At 47.1% G+C, this 21,822-nt stretch overlaps 1 protein-coding gene across 1 annotated transcript in view; it reads left to right on the top strand.

Annotated features, from left to right (window-relative positions):
• Nucleotides 1-12,367, top strand: part of CALB2 (calbindin 2) — a 153,570-nt gene extending 141,203 nt beyond the window's left edge. Inside the window, exon 11 of the mRNA XM_069217466.1 lies at nt 11,763-12,367. Coding sequence (XP_069073567.1) covers nt 11,763-11,885 — 123 coding nt within the window. The 3' untranslated portion in view covers nt 11,886-12,367. The remainder of the gene's footprint in view (nt 1-11,762) is intronic.
• The last annotated feature ends 9,455 nt before the right edge of the window (nt 12,368-21,822 follow it).

Raw genomic sequence — 21,822 nt, 5'->3', positions numbered from 1 at the left:
GAGTTACCATTGTGACGCTATACATAGGTAGTGACCTATGTATAGTGCACGCGTGTAATGGTGTCCCCGCACTCACAAAGTCTGGGGAATTCGCCCTGAACAATGTGGGGGCACCTTGGCTAGTGCCAGGGTTCCCACACACTAAGTAACTTAGCACCCAACCTTTACCAGGTAAAGGTTAGACATATAGGTGACTTATAAGTTACTTAAGTGCAGTGGTAAATGGCTGTGAAATAACGTGGACGTTATTTCACTCAGGCTGCAGTGGCAGGCCTGTGTAAGAATTGTCAGAGCTCCCTATGGGTGGCAAAAGAGATGCTGCAGCCCATAGGGATCTCCTGGAACCCCAATACCCTGGGTACCTCAGTACCATATACTAGGGAATTATAAGGGTGTTCCAGTATGCCAATGTAAATTGGTGAAATTGGTCACTAGCCTGTTAGTGACAATTTGGAAAGAAATGAGAGAGCATAACCACTGAGGTTCTGGTTAGCAGAGCCTCAGTGAGACAGTTAGTCATCACACAGGTAACACATACAGGCCACACTTATGAGCACTGGAGCCCTGGCTGGCAGGGTCCCAGTGACACATACAACTAAAACAACATATATACAGTGAAATATGGGGGTAACATGCCAGGCAAGATGGTACTTTCCTACACAACCCCCCCCCAAACGAAGGACAATAAGACTAGCCATGACCTGATGAGTCTTCATTGTCTAAGTGGAAATATCTGGAGAGTCCATCTGCATTGGAGTGGGTACTCCCAGCTCTATGTTCCACTGCATAGTCCATTCCCTGTAGGGATATGGACCACCTCAACAATTTAGGATTTTCACCTTTCATTTGTTTTAGCCAAAGTAGAGGTTTGTGGTCTGTCTGAACAATGAAGTGAGTGCCAAACAGGTATGGCCTCAACTTCTTCAGTGCCCAGACCACAGCAAAGGCCTCCCTCTCTATGGCAGACCAACGCTTTTCTCTAGGGGTCAACCTTCTGCTGAAAAAAGCAACAGGTTGATCCTGGCCCTCAGAATTAAGTTATGATAAGACTGCCCCTACCCCTAATTCAGATGCATCAGTTTGGACAATTAATTTTTGGGAGTAACAGGGGCTTTTTAGGACAGGTGCAGAGCACATGGCCTGTTTCAGCTCCTCAAAAGCTTTCTGACAGCTAGCTGTCCACAATACTTTTTTAGGCATCTTCTTTGAAGTGAGGTCATTAAGAGGGGCTGCTATGGAGCCATAGTTCTTTATGAACCTCCTGTAATACCCAGTGAGGCCTAAGAAGGCTCTCACCTGGGTCTGAGTTGTAGGGGGAACCCAATCTATGATAGTTTGGATTTTCCCCTGAAGTGGTGCAATCTGTTCTCCACCTACAAGGTGTCCCAGATAAACCACTTTCCCCTGCCCTATCTGGCACTTTGAAGCCTTGATAGTGAGGCCTGCCTTCTGCAGGGCCTCCAAAACTTTCCATAGGTGGACCAGGTGATCATCCCAGGTAGAGCTAAAGACAGCTATATCATCTAGATATGCTGCACTAAAAGCCTCTAACCCTTGCAGGACTGTATTCACCAACCTCTGAAAAGTGGCAGGTGCATTTTTCAACCCAAAAGGCATTACTGTGAATTGGTAGTGCCCTCCAATGGTTGAAAATGCAGTTTTTGCTTTAGCATCCTCTGATAACTTGATCTGCCAATACCCTGCAGTCAAATCAAAGGTGCTTAGATACTTGGCAGATGCCAGTGTATCTATTAGCTCATCTGCCCTGGGTATAGGGTGAGCATCAGTTTTAGTTACCTGGTTGAGACCTCGGTAATCTACACAAAACCTAATTTCCTTCTCTCCATCTTTGGAATGAGGCTTTGGTACAAGTAACACAGGAGAGGCCCATGGACTTTCTGAGTGCTCAACCACTCCCAGTTCAAGCATTTTCTGAACCTCTTGTTTTATGCAGTCTCTGACATGGCCAGGCTGCCTATAGATCTTACTTTTGACAGGCAAGCTGTCTCCAGTATCTATAGTGTGCTCACACCAAGAAGTGGTGCCTGGCACAGAGGAAAAGAGTTCAGAAAACTGACCCAGGAGATTTATGCAGTGGTCTTTCTGCTCAGCAGTAAGACAATCTGCAAGAACTACACCTTCCACTAGAGCATCTTGTTCTGTGGAAGAGAAGAGATCAGGGAGAGGGTCACTCTCTTCTTCCTGTCCTTCATCTGTTGCCATGAGCAGGGTGAGATCAGCCCTGTCATAGTAGGGTTTCAGGCGATTGACATGGAGCACCCTAAGGGGACTCCTGGCAGTGCCTAAGTCAACCAAGTAGGTGACTTCTCCCTTCTTTTCAACAATAATGTGGGGACCACTCCATTTGTCTTGGAGTGCTCTTGGGGCCACAGGCTCCAAGACCCACACTTTCTGCCCTGGTTGGTACTGAATCAGAACAGCCTTCTGGTCATGCCATTGCTTTTGGAGCTCTTGGCTGGCCTGAAGGTTTTTACTGGCCTTTTTCATATACTCAGCCATTCTGGATCTTAGGCCAAGTACATAGTCCACTATGTCTTGCTTATGAGCTTTTAAAGGTTGTTCCCAACCCTCCTTAACAAGTGTTAGAGGACCTCTTACAGGGTGTCCAAATAGGAGTTCAAAGGGGCTGAAGCCCACTCCTTTTTGGGGTACCTCCCTGTAAGCAAAAAGGAGGCAAGGTAACAGGACATCCCATCTCCTCCGGAGTTTTTCAGGGAGTCCCATTATCATTCCTTTGAGAGTTTTATTAAACCTCTCAACCAGTCCATTTGTTTGTGGATGATAGGGTGTGGTGAACTTGTATGTCACACCACATTCCTTCCACATGGCCTTTAAGTAAGCAGACATGAATTTGCTACCCCTGTCTGATACCACCTCTTTTGGGAAGCCCACCCTGGAAAAGATTCCCAGGAGGGCCTTTGCCACTGCAGGAGCTGTAGTGGTCCTTAGAGGAATTGCTTCAGGATATCTGGTGGCATGGTCCACTACCACCAAAATAAACCTATTGCCTGAAGCAGTAGGAGGGTCAAGGGGGCCAACTATGTCAACCCATACCATTTCAAAGGGAACCCCAACCACAGGCAGTGGAATAAGGGGTGCCACCTGTTTTGCCACTAGCTTGACAGGTTTCACAGGACTTACAAAATTCCTTTGTGTCCTCTGACATTCTAGGCCAATGAAACAAGGGAACAAGCCTGTCCCAAGTTTTCATTTGTCCCAAATGTCCAGCCAAGGGAATGTCGTGGGCTAGAGTTAGGAGGAACTCTCTGTATTGCAAGGGGATCACTAATCTCCTGGCTGCTCCAGGTTTTGGATCCCTTGCTTCAGTATACAAGAGGTTGTCCTCCCAGTTATCTCTGTGTGAGTCACTGACATCCCCATTTTGCTGTTTGACAGCTTGCTGTCTTAGACCCTCTAGTGTGGGACAGGTCTGCTGTGCCACACTCAGCTCCTCCCTGGCAGGCCCCCCTCCACCCAAAAGCTCAGCAGTGTCTGCTTCCAGCTCCTCTGGTGAAGGTTCTGCACAGGGGGGGGATTCTTCTTCCTCAGAAGTTGAATCCACTGTAGAGGGAGGGATAGTAGGTAGTGATTTACCTTTACTAACCCTAGCTTTAGGGAGCACTTGGTCCATTGTTCCAGGATCCAAGTCACCCTGTCCTTTTTGCTTTTTGGCCTGAGCTCTTGTCAAAGCAAAAATATGCCCAGGAATGCCCAGCATTGCTGCATGAGCCTCCAACTCCACTTCTGCCCAAGCTGATGTCTCTAAATCGTTCCCTAGTAGACAGTCTACAGGTAAATCTGAGGCAACCACAATTTTCTTTGGACCAGTAAACCCCCCCCACTTGAGATTCACAACAGCCATGGGGTGGCTAAGAGTGTTGTTATGAGCATCAGTCACTTGGTACTGGTGACCAAGTAGGTGTTGTTCAGGGTGGACCAGTTTCTCTATTACCATGGTAACACTGGCACCTGTGTCCCTGTAGGCCTGAACCTCAACACCATTTATTAGGGGAAGTTGCTTGTACTTATCCATATTAAGGGGACAAGCAACCAAGGTGGCCAAATCAATGGCACCTTCAGAGACTTGCACAGCCTCTGTGGTCTCCCTAACAAGACCAACCCCAACTAAATTACCAAAAGTGAGCCCAGCTACTCCCTTGGATTGGCTATTAGTGGGTTTGCTCCCACCACCACTGCTATTACTAGGGGCACTAGGTGTAGCAGCAGGGGTTGTAGTGGTGGGAGGCTTGGTGCTTTTCTTTGGACAACTGGGATCAGTTGTCCAATGGCCTTTTACTTTACATAAATAGCACCATGGTTTCTTTACTTGATTAGAAGAGGATTTGGGCCCACCACCCCCACGAGAGTGTTTTTGTGGGCCTGATGAAGACTCATTTTTAGATTTGTCCCCACCCTTGTCTGAAGACTTACCATCCTTCTTCTTGCCATCCTTGTCACCCCCTGTATGAACTTTTCTGTTCACTCTTGTTCTGACCCATTTGTCTGCCTTCTTTCCCAATTCTTGGGGAGAGGTCAGATCTGAGTCCACTAGATACTGGTGCAACAAATCAGACACACAATTATTTAGAATATGCTCTCTCAGGATTAAGTTATACAGGCTTTCATTGTCAGAAACTTTACTGCCATGTAACCACCCCTCCAAGGCCTTCACTGAATGGTCAACAAAGTCTACCCAGTCTTGTGAAGACTCCTTTTTGGTTTCTCTGAACTTGATCCTGTACTGTTCAGTGGTTAAGCCATAACCATCTAGGAGTGCATTCTTAAGAACTGTAAAATTATTGGCATCACTTTCCTTCACAGTACGGAGTCTATCCCTACCCTTTCCACTGAAAGATAGCCATAGGATAGCAGCCCACTGCCTTTGAGGGACCCCCTGTACAACACAGGCCCTCTCAAGTGCAGCAAACCACTTGTTAATGTCATCCCCCTCCTTATAAGGGGGAACTATCTTGTGCAGATTCCTAGAATCATGCTCTTTCACAGGATTACTATCTGTAATAATGCTGCTGCCACCATGGGGTCCAAACCCCAACCTCTGCCTTTCTTTTTCTAAGTCAAATGCTTCCCTGTCTAGATCCAGCTGTTGCTTTTTAAGCTTCAGCCTGGACTCTTCCACTCTCAATCTATTGAGTTCCCTTTCTAACACTCTGTCATCAGGGTGGGTGGGTTGGGCATGCCTAGACACAGAAGAATGGTGTGAATGGACAGAGGGAGACCTGTCCCTAACAGATGGCACTCTAACAACCTGGCCTAAAGGAGTTATCTCCCTACTGTGATGAGAACTCACATAAGTACCAGCCCTGCTAGGTGGCCTGCTAAGGGGCAGGTTGGGAAGGTTCCCATCTAACACTTTTACTGGGGCTACCCCAGAGTCAGAGTGTGAACCATCAGCTAATCTGTCACCTGATGTGCCAGCTATGGCCTTATCATTCTCGATGAGCATATTAACTAACAATTCTCTAGAGGGATTCTTCCCTACCCCTAAACCTCTATCAATGCAGAGACTCCTTGCACCTTTCCAGCTAAGGAGGTCATAAGCAGAGCTGGTCAGATCCAGAGTTTGACCTGTACCAGACATGATAGAAACAAAAGGTTTAAGGGACAGAAAAAGAAAGAAAAAGTTTCTGAACTTTTTAAGGAACAGGAAAAAAAACTTTTTCAACTTTTAGGAAACTTTTTGAAAGTTTAGAGGTACTTTTCAGCACTTAGCAATAGAGTAAGAGAAGAAAAGCAAAACGTTTTAGTTAGGTGTACATACATTGAACTTGTTTTGTATATTTTTCTCTTATGAAAAGTACAAAATGACAAAGTGGTAAGTAGTTGCAAGTACTTATCCCACCGCTGCACAACCAATGTAGGAGGCTGGCCTGGCTTGTAGTGGGTACCAAGGGGTACTTACACTTTGTACCAGGTCCAGTTATCCCTTATTAGTGTAGAAGAGGTGTCTAGCAGCTTAGGCTGATAGAAAAGGGTAGCTTAGCAGAGCAGCTTAGGCTGAACTAGGAGACATGCAAAGCTCCTACTATACCACTGGTGTCATATGCACAATATCATAAGAAAACACAATACACAGATATACTAAAAATAAAGGTACTTTATTTTTATGACAATATGCCAAAAGTATCTCATTGAGTACCCTCAGTATGAGGATAGCAAATATACACAAGATATATGTACACAATACCAAAAATATGCAGTAATAGCAATAGAAAACAGTGCGAGCAATGTACAGTCACAATAGGTTGCAATGAGAGCACATAGGTATAGGGGCAACACAAACCATATACTCCAAAAGTGGAATGCGAATAACGTATGGACCCTAAACCTATATGAGCTTGTAGAGGGTCGAAGGGACTGTAAGAAAACAGTGAGGGTTAGAAAAATAGCCCACCCCAAGACCCTGAAAAGTGGGTGCAAAGTGCACCTAAGTTCCCCAGAGAGCACAGAAGTCGTGATAGGGGAATTCTGCAAGGAAGACCAACACCAGCAATGCAACAACGATGGATTTCCGGACGAGAGTACCTGTGGAACAAGGGGACCAAGTCTAAGAGACACGATCAAGTCGGGAGTGGGCAGATGCCCAGGAAATGCCAGCTGTGGGTGCAAAGAAGCTGCCACCGGATTGTAGAAGCTGTGGATTCTGCAAGAACGAAGAGGACTAGGAACTTCCCCTTTGGAGGATAGATGTCCCACGTTGTGAAGAAGCTTGCAGAGGTTTTCCCACGCAGAAAGACCGCAAACAAGCCTTGCTAGCTGCAAGGGTCGTGGTTAGGGTTTTTGGATGCTGCTGTGGCCCAGGAGGGACCAGGATGTCGACAATTGCGTGAGGAGACAGAGGGGGCACCCAGCAAGACAAGGAGCCCACTCAGAAGCAGGCAGCACCCGCAGAAGTGCCGGAATAGGCACTACGAAGAAGAGTGAACCGGAGCTCACCCGAAGTCACAAAAGAAGGCCCCACGACGCCGGAGGACAACTCAGGAGGTCGTGCACTGCAGGTTAGAGTGTCGGGGACCCAGGCTTGGTTGTGCACAAAGGAAATCCTGGAAGAGTGCACAGGAGCTGGAGCAGCTGCAAATCACGCGGTACCCAGCAATGCAGTCTGGCGTGTGGAGGCAAGGACTTACCTCCACCAAACTTGGAATGAAGAGTCACTGGACTGTGGGAGTCACTTGGACAGAGTTGCTGAGTTCCAGGGACCACGCTCGTCGTGCTGAGAGGGGACCCAGAGGACCGGTGATGCAGTCTTTTAGTGCCTGCGGTTGCAGGGGGAAGATTCCGTCGACCCACGGGAGATTTCTTCGGAGCTTCTAGTGCAGAGAGGAGGCAGACTACCCCCACAGCATGCACCACCAGGAAAACAGTCGAGAAGGCGGCAGGATCAGCGATACAAGGTTGCAGTAGTCGTCTTTGCTACTTTGTGGCGGTTTTGCAGGCTTCCAGCGCAGTCAGCGGTCGATTCCTTGGCAAAAGGTGAAGAGAGAGATGCAGAGGAACTCTGATGAGCTCTTGCATTCGTTACCTAAAGAATTCCCCAAAGCAGAGACCCTAAATAGCCAGAAAAGGAGGTTTGGCTACTTAGGAAGGAGGATAGGCTAGCAACACAGGTAAGAGCCTATCAGAAGGAGTCTCTGATGTCACCTGCTGGCACTGGCCACTCAGAGCAGTCCAGTGTGCCAGCAGCACCTCTGTTTCCAAGGTGGCAGAGGTCTGGAGCACACTGGAGGAGCTCTGGGCACCTCCCAGGGGAGGTGCAGGTCAGGGGAGTGGTCACTCCCCTTTCCTTTGTCCAGTTTCGTGCCAGAGCAGGGCTGGGGGATCCCTGAACCGGTGTAGACTGGCTTATGCAGAGATGGGCACCATCTGTGCCCATCAAAGCATTTCCAGAGGCTGGGGGAGGCTACTCCTCCCCAGCCCTGACACCTTTTTCCAAAGGGAGAGGGTGTAACACCCTCTCTCTGAGGAAGTCCTTTGTTCTGCCTTCCTGGGCCAAGCCTGGCTGGACCCCAGGAGGGCAGAAACCTGTCTGAGGGGTTGGCAGCAGCAGCAGCTGCAGTGAAACCCCGGGAAAGGCAGTTTGGCAGTACCCGGGTCTGTGCTAGAGACCCGGGGGATCATGTAATTGTCTCCCCAATGCCAGGATGGCATTGGGGGGACAATTCCATGATCTTAGACATGTTACATGGCCATGTTCGGAGTTACCATTGTGACGCTATACATAGGTAGTGACCTATGTATAGTGCACGCGTGTAATGGTGTCCCCGCACTCACAAAGTCTGGGGAATTCGCCCTGAACAATGTGGGGGCACCTTGGCTAGTGCCAGGGTTCCCACACACTAAGTAACTTAGCACCCAACCTTTACCAGGTAAAGGTTGTTACTTAAGTGCAGTGGTAAATGGCTGTGAAATAACGTAGACGTTATTTCACTCAGGCTAAAGTGGCAGGCCTGTGTAAGAATTGTCAGAGCTCCCTATGGGTGGCAAAAGAGATGCTGCAGCCCATAGGGATCTCCTGGAACCCCAATACCCTGGGTACCTCAGTACCATATACTAGGGAATTATAAGGGTGTTCCAGTATGCCAATGTAAATTGGTGAAATTGGTCACTAGCCTGTTAGTGACAATTTGGAAAGAAATGAGAGAGGATAACCACTGAGGTTCTGGTTAGCAGAGCCTCAGTGAGACAGTTAGTCATCACACAGGTAACACATACAGGGCACACTTATGAGCACTGGGGCCCTGGCTGGCAGGGTCCCAGTGACACATACAACTAAAACAACATATATGCAGTGAAATATGGGGGTAACATGCCAGGCAAGATGGTACTTTCCTACACTGTACAAATCAACTTTACCCTATGGGGCATCCTTCCCCTCAGGTGAATCTGTTCAGCACTAGTGAGAATGCACATTGCCTGATTTTTTGTGCTCTCTAGTTCCCACTGCAAGGACCTCTGGAAGATACATGACATGTGTCATGGACTTTCTCCCTACATTATGCATTTCCCCCCATTTCCTTGATTACTCAAGCTATTCTGGTTGCCCCAAACTGGCCATGAAGTTTGTGGCATGCAGGCCTGTGAGTGTCTGTAAGTTACCACCTTCCACTCCACTTCTTGTTGGACCTTCTCTTGCAGTCAGAGGAGCAAGGGCTGTACCCCAAGGACCAGAGTCTCTACCATCACATCTGAAGATTGAGTAGGGACATTTGAGTTCCTTTCATCTGCCGCCAGAGCTGCCGCTGGTGGACATTATCCTATCAGCCAATTACCTTTTACAAAGTCAGTCTATGCTGGGTGGTGGAACTGTTTTTTTCCTTAGTGCGCAAGGGAGGGTATTATCCCCAAAGGCATGCCTTTCTGATGTGTAGTTCTTTATAGCCAAGCCACGCTCTGCAGTGGGCAGAGTTAAAGGTTATGTATCAGCCTTCATTTTCTTGCCCTCTCTGTCTAAGTCCCCAGTTGCTGTGAGGTTTTGAAGAGGTTGTCATATATGTTTCCTCCATCCACTTTCTATGATGCCTCAGTGGGATCTTAACTTGGTTCCGATTTTCTCGATGGACGGGGGCTCCATTTGATCTGATGCATAATTGATTGTTGAGGCTTTTAACAACGAAGAATGTTTTTTTGGTGCTCATCATGTCGACATAGCAGTCACCTACTAGCACTGAGTCCAACCCCTGTTCGTATCTTTCTTTCCAGACAAGCTTGTTTTTTAGAACTAAGACATCCTTTCATTCGAAGGTGGTGACCTACTGCCCTTTGGGTCAGTCTACCACCCTCCCCACATTCTACCCACCACTCTGACCCTCCAAGGAGGATGAAAAATTACATAGGCTGGATCCCTGCTATACTGACAGGACCAAAGATTTTCTATCAAGAAGCTCTTTTATGGATACATAGGCAACAAGAAGGCAACGCTATTCAGAAGAGGACTCTCTCCATGTGGATTCAGCTTCATATTAAAATCGGTAATGCCCTTGCCAAAATAGAACCTCAGGAAGGTTTCAGAACTAACTTTACCAGAGCAAAGACTACTTTTGCATTGGCCAGGGGTGTGTCTAACCCAGCAAATTGTTGTGCAGTGGCATGGGACTCAATCAACACATTCAGAACTTTCTAGTGTGACCATTTCCTTAGACCACCACCTAGGAAGGGGATAGTTGTGGTATCTATTGAAAAGCTGAGGACTCTGCAGGTAGAAGTATCAACCAGAATGAGTTCGTTACCTTTGGCAACAGTCTTTCTGGTGGACAACCTGCCTGCTGATTCTGTCCTGTGTAATGGTCATGGTCACCCCACTAATGAGGTTTCATATTAGATTTTTGCACTTTATAGCCACTGTTGAACACTTCTGGGCTCATCTCTTCCTCTATATGTTAAAATAAACTGAACATCAACTGTTGACAGTGCGCCAGAGTGATGCTTTGTGGCTTTAGTGATGTCACATCTAGGGTGATATAAAATGATGATTTGGAGATGAATACCACCTCCCAGAGCAGGAGCGCTATTACAAAGTTTCCAGCTCCATTCTATCTCCAGTGATATTCAACAAGTGATGAATCTGCAGGCAGGCAGAGTTTCCACTAAAGAATTGTTACCAAAGGTAAGTAACGTGTTCATCTAGAATAATCCTGATTCCACCAAAGGCAGCATCCAGGTTCTGTACAGAATCATGTCTGCCAAGGTACGAGAATGTTGAGATCTTTTAGGCAGCTAGAGAGAAGTTTGGCCACCACCTTCGCTGATTTATTCTCAAGGCATGCAGCAGGTCAGTCTATAATTGTCGGTATCCTTGGGGGGGGGGGGAGGCAGAGTTTCCTTAAAATGGGAGAAACCACCCGATCATCCAGAGTTCTTGCACCCCCCCCCCCCCCACAGATAAATGCCTAGCATTAAAAAAAAAAAAAAAGTCTTGCAAGCTTAAGATACAAGGTAGTCTGTAGCTAGCAATGGACACTCCTATATAGTCCTCCAGGAGGCACTGGCCAAGCATCTGTGGAGAGACATACACTAGATTCCTTAGATGATATTGATTCCCTAATGTTCTCATAGTTTCTGTTCAACATAGATGATGTAATTAGTCACCAAAACACTAGGGTAGAGGGTGAATTCCTGTACATTTGATTGCCAATTTCAACACCGTCCTTGAAGCTACTTTCAGAAGTGCCTCCAGTTATATAGCCATGTCAGTGTAAATTCCACATTGTCCTGGTATGGTATGTACAGTTGCCATGCATAAATCAGCATTGCCCAAAAGCATCTGAAAGGCACAATACTGTTTGAAATGCAATTTTCAGCATTTCCAAAGATTGTAAAGTACCATTACAGTGTCAGTTTTACTTTTCCACAGTACCTTCAAGTGATGGACTACTACCAATTTAGAAATTGCCATGGTTGTGAACGCTGTGGTAGATAAAGATCCGAGGTGGCAGTTGTTGAAAGAGAAAAAATGTTACTTATAAATCATACAATCGAATAAGCTTAAGCTCCTGTTTGGAAAATGTGTACAGATTTACTCATAGAGGGTGTTGTTGCTGCAGTCCAGATACAACGATGGGCACTTGTGGTCAACCAGAACGATTATTAACGCAGCCTATATATCCTTATTCAAAAGTGTGGACTTTTCTTGTTACGGAAGGTATGCAAAAATGTATCTAATTTGTAGACACAAACCTCGAAGAAAGTCTGATCTAGCCTGTTTCTCCAATTCTTGTCCCCTACAGGAGATGAACATCCAAAGTCTGACCAACTACAGAAAAAGCATCATGTCACTCTCTGATGGAGGAAAGCTCTATCGTAAGGAACTGGAGTTGGCGCTGTGCAACGATGTTCGTTCCCCCATGTAACCACTTCTTTCATCTCAACCCCCTTCCCCACCCACCTTCAACTCAACCAGTAGAAAAGGACATTAAGAGAGAGGAGGGCATGCAATAGCTGCCTCTGCCCTGCATCTGGTGCCACCAAGCTAACGTGGGCCTGGGTGGGGGTCGGAGTTCATGGAGAAGGTGGTCACTGAAAGTGGGGGGAGTAGCAGGAGCTATGTACGTTGTAAGTCACATTTCTACTAGCAGCAGATTGGAGAATGACCAGAGGTTGGGTCTAAAACTCCTAGAGTAAAAGTGGTTTGTTTGATGCATTATTTTTGTGGGGAGGGCGGTTGGATTATTTTGGGACTTGCTGTGGCCTCCTTGGTGTTGCTTATTTTGGGGTTCCCTGTATTCGTTGCTCTGGAGTGAAAGGATTGCTCTTTTTTTCTTTATCTCTTCCATACATTTGTGTCCTTTTTCACCAAAGAGCGGTGTACGAATAAAACTGAGGTTGACTGCTACCAGAAGTCTCGACTCTTGTGTATACGCCAGAGAGCAAGAGTGATGCAGAGACACAGCAAACACTTCTACAGAAATTAAACATGAGGCCATTGCTTGCCTATAGTAATATACCACAGCGGCATAAGCTGAGGGCGCAGTTATGGTGGGTGGGATGTCAAGCTCTTCAGGTCAAGAGTTATCATGGAGAAACCCATGAGTAGAGTGGACAGTACAGGAGTTCGATGCACCTATTCTAGGTGACAGAATGTGCTCTTGGGGGGGGGGGGGTGGCAAAGCCATTAGGGGTGACTACTTAAGTGGAAGACATACTTCTTGTTTTGAGAGCGGAAGCCCAAACGGTGGAGTAAGGTGCGGGCCAAATGGCGGAGGAGGGTGCGGGCCAAACGGTGAAGTAGGGTGCGTGCCTCGACTACTGAGGATTTGGACGTGCATCAAAGGCATCAAGCACTCACATCAGGAGTTAATGTACACACACTGTGGGAGAGAGGACATGCCAATGAGGGAGATGGAACTTTGCCAAAGAGGTGTGAGCGCAGCTGACACACAACTGGATCAGTGAACAAGGCCAGACCTACTAGGGGAAGGTAAGCCACCGGGGTCAGGAAGCATTGAAGGGAACAAACTCCTTGGTGAGGAGCTGATGGTATACGCACTGGGGCTTGTTGAGAACTGTGGGAGGGTTTGTAGGAAAATGGGCCAAAAGCTTGTCAGCGGGATATGCCTCTTGTCGGTGGTTATTGCTGTGCACTGGTTGTCTTTCAATCCCTAATAAAAGATTTACGTTCACCCGTAAATTAAAAACGGCCTCCTCAGATTTTAGGAGCCATGCTGTACTGCCCCCCTAACCCCCCCCCCCCCCCCAATCCCTAATAAAAGATTTACGTTCACCCGTAAATTAAAAACGGACTCCTCAGATCTTAGGAGCCATGCCCCCCATTTATTACAGTTAATAACACACCGGCCTCTGAAATCCAGTTCTTTCAACAACTCCTCTCGCTCACACATCTTACTTTCGCACTCACCACCCTGTATTTACTCTGCAACGAATCGCTGCAAATCTGTGTATTTTCAGCTGCCAATATATTTCCTATTCAAAAAATGCCAACACATATTGCAGTGCGTCGCTTGCCAGCAGCACGTATGCAAATTCATTCTGCGCCTGCTCAGTCCGTATAGGCCGCGCTCCCAGCGTGAATTTTCATAGGGAGGCAGAATTTGCGTGCCTCATGTAACGAGAATGGTAGAAAAAAAACAGGTAAACAGGCCTGTAACCTGGGGACTCAAATAACACGGTGCGCTGTCTGAAATTCTGAAGGGAAGACCGGACATCATTCTAACACCTGCCCCGAATCCAAACATAGGGCAGGTGTTCCAAGCTTTGCATATCAGAAAAAGTTCTAAGTGCGCGGTGCAGTGGCACAGCTGAGCTAGCACACATAAGCCTGGGAGGCCACAGTTGGGACCGACACAACGGAAAAGGGGCTGTATTCCTCAAGTGCATGTGACAGAAAAGCGTGCAGGGCTGGGGAAGTGTCATACACATCTTCCAAGTCCATCAACCATCTTTCCACAGTAAGGATGTTCTACCACCTGCTTAGGAAAACCTGCCTTTGCCGTGGGGAGATATATAAATGTGTAGCGCCTCAAAGTACGAACTAGGGCTTCAATGTGCTTATCAGACTTTTTCTCCTGATCTCTTGTTTTCGAGAAGTATATAATGTCAGGGATCAACGGCATGATCTCCGAATGGCTAAGAACAATGGATACTATGCCTTGGCTATCCAAGATTCCCCAAGCTTCCTTGATTCTTCAGTGGTAGCTGTGGCCGAGCAGTCCATCACAAATACAGCCGAGTAATAAAGGACAATATCCAGTACGGTCTGTTACGTTTGAAAATGTTTATATGTTTTATTTTCAGTTAAAGTAGTAGTCTGTAGCCCATACGCTTCACCAGACTGTTTTTAGCTATACAACAAGATATAACCCAAATGCCAGGCTCCACACACTTAAGTAAACTGGAAGGATGCTGATTTATGACAATGCATTTCTATAGCCTCAGAAACACGTGGGGCCTAATGTTTGTGAAGCCCTCAGGTTTAAGGCTTAGTTTCAAATATACTTTGACAGGTTAGACCTGCTTTTTTACACTTACCGCTTTTATCTACTCCAAAAATTAGTTTTTATGTGTCTTGGTATTTGGCTGGGGGTTTTTAGCACAAGATATTTGTCCATTTTAGGTGTGTTTCTTTTTATGTTTCTTCTGTTAGCCCAGAATGCTAGCATTTTTCTCTCGATCACGTGTAATAACGTTTTTATTGTATTGTACTATTGATTGCTTAAAAGAAACATAAAGAAAAAAAAACAAGTGCAAGAAAGCCACATGAAATAAAAATTTTAACCAGTTCAATCTTCCCACAAAGGTGGTAAGGTGTCAAATCAATGGTCATTTTACCTAAGAAAAACAACAGGAAGTGCAGGATATCAGATTCCCATGCGAATGAAGACGAGTTCAAAGGTGATGGCATCGTGTTCATGTGTTGGCCACACTTTTCCACTTCCGATGTCTTTAGAGATAAAGGAGCCAGGCACAAGTTACTCACTCTGGAACATTAAAACACTCACAATCGAGAGGATATAACGAATGCACTTCCCAATTTCTGCATATTCCACATCAGAAAGCACTCTTGTATCTAATAGAAGGCTGCTGCACCTGTGGTTCCATTACTTGCATTGGTTGTGCAATAAAAGCAGATTTACAAATATTGAGTTTGACGTCTGCAATACCATTTCTTCCTGAGAAAAGATGAAGTTGGAGTCATTGTAGAAGTGATCGCTCAGAAATTACTTTTGTGGATGCAGATGACGACTTCATGCAGTGTTTCGATGCACATTGTGCCTTAGCATGACCATTCTTTGCCCACTTAAATCAGAGTAGCCTTTATCTTAGTTTAACACTCAAAACAATTAGTCACTTATCATTTAAACCTTGTTCAGCGTTGTGGGACACAATGGGTTCATATCTCTCACACTACCAGCCACAGTTATTTCTTTCTGGTGTTCTTGTTGCATATTGAGTTCTTGGTCCCTTAAGGTTATGGTTTAGGTTCATCAGGCTTGTTTGCGAGTCCAGAGCCAAGAATCTACAGTGATTGGGACTTTTTCAGACGGGATGGCATATCCAAGAATGACCAACTATGTTGTTGTGTCTAAAGGCCGCTTTAATGAAACAGGTGCACAAGCTTTATGCCAGCCTTGGCTCTATGCCTTACATGCTAAACATCAATCGGGCCTCACTATACATCTTAAGCCCATATTTATACTTTTTTAGCGCCGCATTTGCGTAGTTTTTTGACGCAAAATCGGCGCAAACTTACAAAATACAATTGTATTTTGTAAGTTTGCGCCGATTTTGCGTCAAAAAACGGCGCAAACGCGGCGCTAAAAAAGTATAAATATGGGCTTTAGTAACTATTCAAATCCTCCTCCCCTGAGCAACCCTTCACAGACCAAACCAGCCAAAATCCAATCACAACTCTTCTCACTCAAACTCCTCGCACCCAGCCTTTGTGCGCACCACTGTTGCCATCTCATTCCATTCATAAAATCCCCATCCTCTCTCCCCCCGAACCTTTAACTAGGTCTCAACATGACCAAAGTTTCTTTGCAATAAGTTTTAAACTTGTGTACCAACGACCATCAGAAAAAACATGTTTTTCTCCCCCCATTAACATTTACATTACCACAGGCAAATGCAACATATCTGCTAAAAATGTCCTCACTTCATTAAAAACTGTTCTACCCCATAGATAGACAGGTGCACCCCATCAATGCAAAAAAACTCCACAGTCATCGCAAAAAAACTTCTTATTTTATGTCACTGTGTACCAGAAAAACAACTAGTGCCTCCGCTTTTCCAGACCCTTTTAGCTGCACCACTATATCAGGCAGTCCTAATTGCCATCCTCCTATCTTGGTTTTGGCATACCTTGCTGCCCACTTTATGAATCAGTGCCCACAGAACCAAACCTCAATATGCCCTCTCCGTGGGCCTGCAATGCAAACTAGGAATAAAAAGGAGCATGTTAATGCAATTTGTGAAAAACCCAGCCCAATTGCAATTAGCACTGATAACAACTTGATCGCCAACGTCCCACGTGCTTAATTTCAGCCGCCGTCCAACCCCTGAGCTCTGCCTCTGTTGCCATCCCGATCTGAAATGAGTGTGCCGAAATCCTGGGCTCCATACATCAACCATCCACGACAAGCGCCTTCCGCAAACCCCAAAACTTGCGACTTTGAGAAATGCGTCCCATTCGCATGTCGAAACACCTTCCCGAATCACTCCCCTTTGCCGGCCCAATGCCACCCACCATTCCTGAGGGCATACCAGCACATCCGGATACGTTCTCATCGTCACACCGGTGCCCCTGCCAGACTGGTCCCTTTTCGATATTGGGATCCAAACTTGAACTGCACCAGGAAATGTCCAGACATCCTGCCAACAAATCCCTACCTGGACCATAGAACCGACCACATCCGTAACTCGAAATGCACCAAAAAACAACCAAACCATAATTACAGAGAACCAAAATGCCTCCCAATCATCTGTAAAAACAGACAACATTCCAATCACCTGCTTCAATATTTCCAGTGTGATGGGGCAAGGCACTCTTGCCCCAGTGCCCCTCTCTCTTGCCCAACCTTCCAGAATGCGCTTCCCCATTTCCCACACCGATGGTTCATACTCCTACAACAGTTTCCTATAGAAAACCACTCCTGCCGACGTAACCAGTTATAGTGGCATGTGACAAACCCTGTGTCAATCAGAGATATAATAAAATGTAGCACATCATTCCAACTGGTGTGACCACTATCAGGGCTGCTACGTCGCACTGCCCCTGATTGCACCAACTCGTTCCACACAAGCCCATTCGCCTTGCGGGTAGACTCAGACAACAAAACAAGGATAAGCTGCATCACACGCTGTCGTCTATGGAAGACAAATGAGCCGGCATCACTGTCTTCGCCTCTTCAGCCAATAATGCAAGCCCATAGAACCTCATTCACTGGAAACAAGAAAGAGCATCGGCAATTTAATTGTTTACTCCAGCAAAATGTCTTGCTTTGTATGTGATATTCGCACACAAACACTCTAACACAAAAACCCTTAACAACTGCTACACCTTTGGGTCCCGTGCCAACTGACAATTGACAACGTTCACCACTGACATGTTGTCCTTGTTAAACATGACAGTTCTGTTAGCAAATTGACACCGCTCACAGACAGACTGCAATCACCAATGGGAATAACTCCAGAAAGGCAATGCTTCCCCCGCGCTTCCATGCTTCCGGCTACTCTTCTGCACACCACTGACCGTGCCAAAAGAATCCGAAGCATAGCCATCCACTGCATCTGAAAACATCTTGATTCACCACTCCACCTGATCCCCCACTCCCACCGTGGGAATACCATTGCATTCACTCAGAAACACTTGCCATATCCCCCCTCCTCCAGCATCGAGGCGTGCTGTGGTGTGGGAGTGACGTCCCTGCCAGGGCCCTATACCTTCTACAGAACATCCTGCCTGGGCTTCGTGACCTCCCCAAAAACACTACCACAGTCTGCACTTGTGCCCGGCTCCTCATCATCCCCACACCATTGTCATCAAATTGCTCTTCATAAAGATCTTGTGATGGGTCAAAATTCTGCATGGTGGATGCAGGTCCGAATCGTTGACTCTCCACCGAATCGTCCAATTCTGTCCCAGAGCCGGCTGCAGAGACACAAGCTCTGTCTTTGGACTGGGATTTGAAAGCTGCACCAGACCCTCCTGGCTGACCGTATACCATTGCCGCCACCAAACCTAGCACAACCCCCTGGTTGGCCCTAAACCGACCCTGTCGTGCTTGGCATATAGGGGGTCATTCCTACCCTGGCGGTCCGAGACTGCCAGGGTAGGGGACGGAGGAAGCACCGCCAACAGGCTGGCGGTGCTTCTGGGGCTATTCTGACCGCGGCGGCAAAGCCGCGGTCAGAAAAGGGAAGCCGGCGGTTTCCCGCCGGCTTCCCGCTGCCCCTGTGAATCCTCCACGGCGGCGCTGCAAGCAGCGCCACCATGGGGATTCCGACCCCCTTCCCGCCAGCCTGGTTCTGGCGGTTTTCACCGCCAGAACCTGGCTGGCGGGAACGGGTGTTGTGGGGCCCCTGGGGGCCCCACATTGATTTTCAGTGTCTGCTTGGCAGACACTGAAAATCGCGACGGGTGCAACTGCACCCGTCGCTCACCAGCAACTCCGCCGGCTCCATTCGGAGCCGGCTTCCTCGTTGCTGGTGCTTTCCCGCTGGGCGGGCGGGCGGCCTTTTGGCGGTCGCCCGCCAGCCCAGCGGGAAAGACAGAATGACCGCCGCGGTCTTTTGACCGCGGTACGGTCTTCTGGCGGTTCCCGCCAGGCGGGCGGCAACCGCCGCCCGCCAAGGTAGGAATGACCGCCATAATGTTGAAGGGACTGTCATGGCACCATACCCACATCCCAGAACCCTCTTCCTGGAACACCTCTCCCCCACATCCAAACCATAGAACATGCCTCAGACGCGGGGACCGGGAGGTCCTGCCACTAGTCTAAGAATACCGCACTCTCTTTTGCACATGGAACTCTTGTGCACCTCCTTCCCCCTGAGCATTCTGGTGGACCTCCGTGCCACACAATCCACTCAACAATTCCCGTTCTTCTTCATGTGGCACTCCCTGGTGGAAACTCTGTACTTTCACACCCCACTCATTACTCCCTGACACTGCCTCTCTTCCTCCTCCCTCACTGCCTGCAGGCTGCTTATCAAGCACTTTGCTTCCCACATCGCAGCCCTCCTCCTCCCTTTCCCCATCATGAAACAGTGCCTGGCTGCGCCGGCTTGATAAATCCAGTGGCAGGCCCTAAGGTTCATAAGCCCCCCACCTCCACCGTCATGTGCTCCACCTCCACCTTGCGACAGAGGGGTGTCATCACACTCTCGGGCTGTGCTCTGTTTGTCTCCTCCACCAAGCGCATCGGCATTTGCAGCACAACAGGCCCGGGCACCACAAGCCTTTCAAGAGGTAGGGTCTCTTTAAAAACAGGTACTTTACCCTGACTGCAATGCGTGCCTCCACCCAATGCACACCCTTGCCAGAGTGGGCCGCAACACAGTCTATGGCCGCTCTGGTGGCTGACCTTTGACCTCTCACCAGCCCTGCAGCCCTCTCCTGCATGGCGGCCCCCAAGGTGAGGAACATGCCAGAATCATTGCACACATGTTTTTGCCCCCTCCCACCTGTCACAGCATGGTGAGCATTGCAGCCTGTGACGGTCAGCCCACTGCGCTGCCCCGACATCGCTCAGAACCCTTAACCCTCCCCGCTTATGTTTTCGGGATGGTGATGAACAGCCCACATCACACACCCCGGCGATCTCCACTTTGGCCGTGCCACGTGGGGCTATCCGCTTGTTGCAGGGCCCCCACAGACAATAGATCAGACCTGTCTGCCTCCTGCATCATTTTTGAGGCCTGGAGCATGCTCTCACTTAACAACATTGTCTTGTGTATACAGCCCCATGACTTCACTAAACAATGCAAAACTAGCCACAGGGCAAGCAAAAACCTGTGTATCCAAAGCTAAAATAGCACCCGGCCCCAGGTTACATGACCCTAATACTTCTTCTGACTCCGCCCATGCACTCCCCCAGACCAATTGGCCCGTTCCTCGCTCCTGGACCATACTACCTGCCCGAAGATTCCAGGAGGATAGGGCATTCGGCCCACCCCATAAAACCCCCCACTGTGTATTGGGGTTAACTTTGGTCCCTTGGCTAGGGTCATCAGTTTATGGATAGTGACAAATTGCTGCGTGAAGTTTAGAGGCTAAGATTTTCTATACCTAATTCCACATACATGTATACCTACTCAGTACATATATCTGCAAAGTATGTAGATGTGGAATTAGGATGGTAAATCTATGCTTCCCCATATGCTCTTAAATTGTGATATTTTGTTCCTCAATACTCTGTCCTCAATATTCTTGTACCACAATATTCTGAGGGTCGATATTTAGTAGTACATCCATCGAAGGGCTTCATTTAGTTTTTTCACAGGAGCCAGCCCCTCAAAGAAAGTAATATTGGGCAATATTGGGAATAATGATTTGGGAGGAAGGCCTAGTTATGGGGGATAGAGGGATTCTACTCAACAGGAGATCAGCAGACAACCTCCAAGGGTAAAAAAACAAAACATCTAATGGCAACAAAAACATGAGAAGCGCCCATCTAATGATAGACTACGACCAGACCGGCAGTCTACTCATAACAGTACAATAAGGGATTGACTTGGTTGCAATTAGAGCGGAGACATGCCTTAGGTATCCCCAAGACTCTTTACAGCCTAAGCCAGGAAGCATGTAACACCAGCACCCCAGCTATGTCTGATATTAGAGACCATCAGGTAAAAATCCAAACTGCAAAAGAGTGAGCTGGCTGCATCAGTCAGATCCGTGCTTTTATCCTTTCAGCTCTTAATGGTATGGTAGTGTACTCGGAGACTATTGGTACACAAACCTGGGGAGAGGGGACATTCCCACGTCCTCATCTTGATGCCTCCTATGCAAGAGCTGTAGATTGTGAAGCGTGAAGCATGATTCTCAATCAGAAGTCACATTAAATTTAATGCTAAAACTTAATTATGAATTACGTCTGGTCCTTAAAGACATGTTTATGACATGGAATAAAGAGTAGTTTGCAGCCCAGTAGTCGTTTTTAAACAAATAAATGCATAAACATACATAAATGGCACTGATTTACAAATGGCTTTTTGAATAAAGATTTAAAAAGTATAAATTCACCCACTATAATGAATAAGTAATGAATAACTTCACATTTTAATGCGTGCAATATATATGTGTAAGCAGTATATGAGATAAACGCTCAGCTCTCTAGTCAAATGGTTGACGGAATAAAACATATGGCGCTGGATGTCAATCACCAGCATCACTTTGAGGAGGATCCTCTGAGCGACTGCACCAGCGTTCATAAAAACACTTCAGAAATGTTTAACCAACTCTTTTGTCTCTCCTAGAGTTCCATGTAGTAGAGACAGTTCTTAGTTGAGCCAGTGGTTGCAGGTGGGGCCTGTTGGCTCTCATTTTTGGAGACCAGCACTTATTTTTCCATCATTATACTTTGACCCAGAACAAAAGAGAGAAAAACACGAAAGGGGAAAGAAAGAGCAAGAGAAAGATGGAAAACAGTGACAAATGGAGAAAGCAGAGATGAAAAAAACATGAAAAAAGTGAGATAAAGGGATAGTGAGTGTTTTCTGGTGGATAAAAGAAGCAAGAGGAGGAATCAAGAGTAGGCAGCCTTGGTTTTCGACACCCCAATATTTGTAGCCAGCAACGGGCTTTTGAGAAAAACATTGGGCCCAATA

The sequence above is a fragment of the Pleurodeles waltl genome, chromosome 12, assembly GCF_031143425.1.
Source record: "Pleurodeles waltl isolate 20211129_DDA chromosome 12, aPleWal1.hap1.20221129, whole genome shotgun sequence".
NCBI classification, from domain to species: domain Eukaryota; kingdom Metazoa; phylum Chordata; class Amphibia; order Caudata; family Salamandridae; genus Pleurodeles; species Pleurodeles waltl.
Note: the sequence above shows the minus strand (reverse complement) of the source record. Positions and strands in the feature narration are given on the sequence as shown.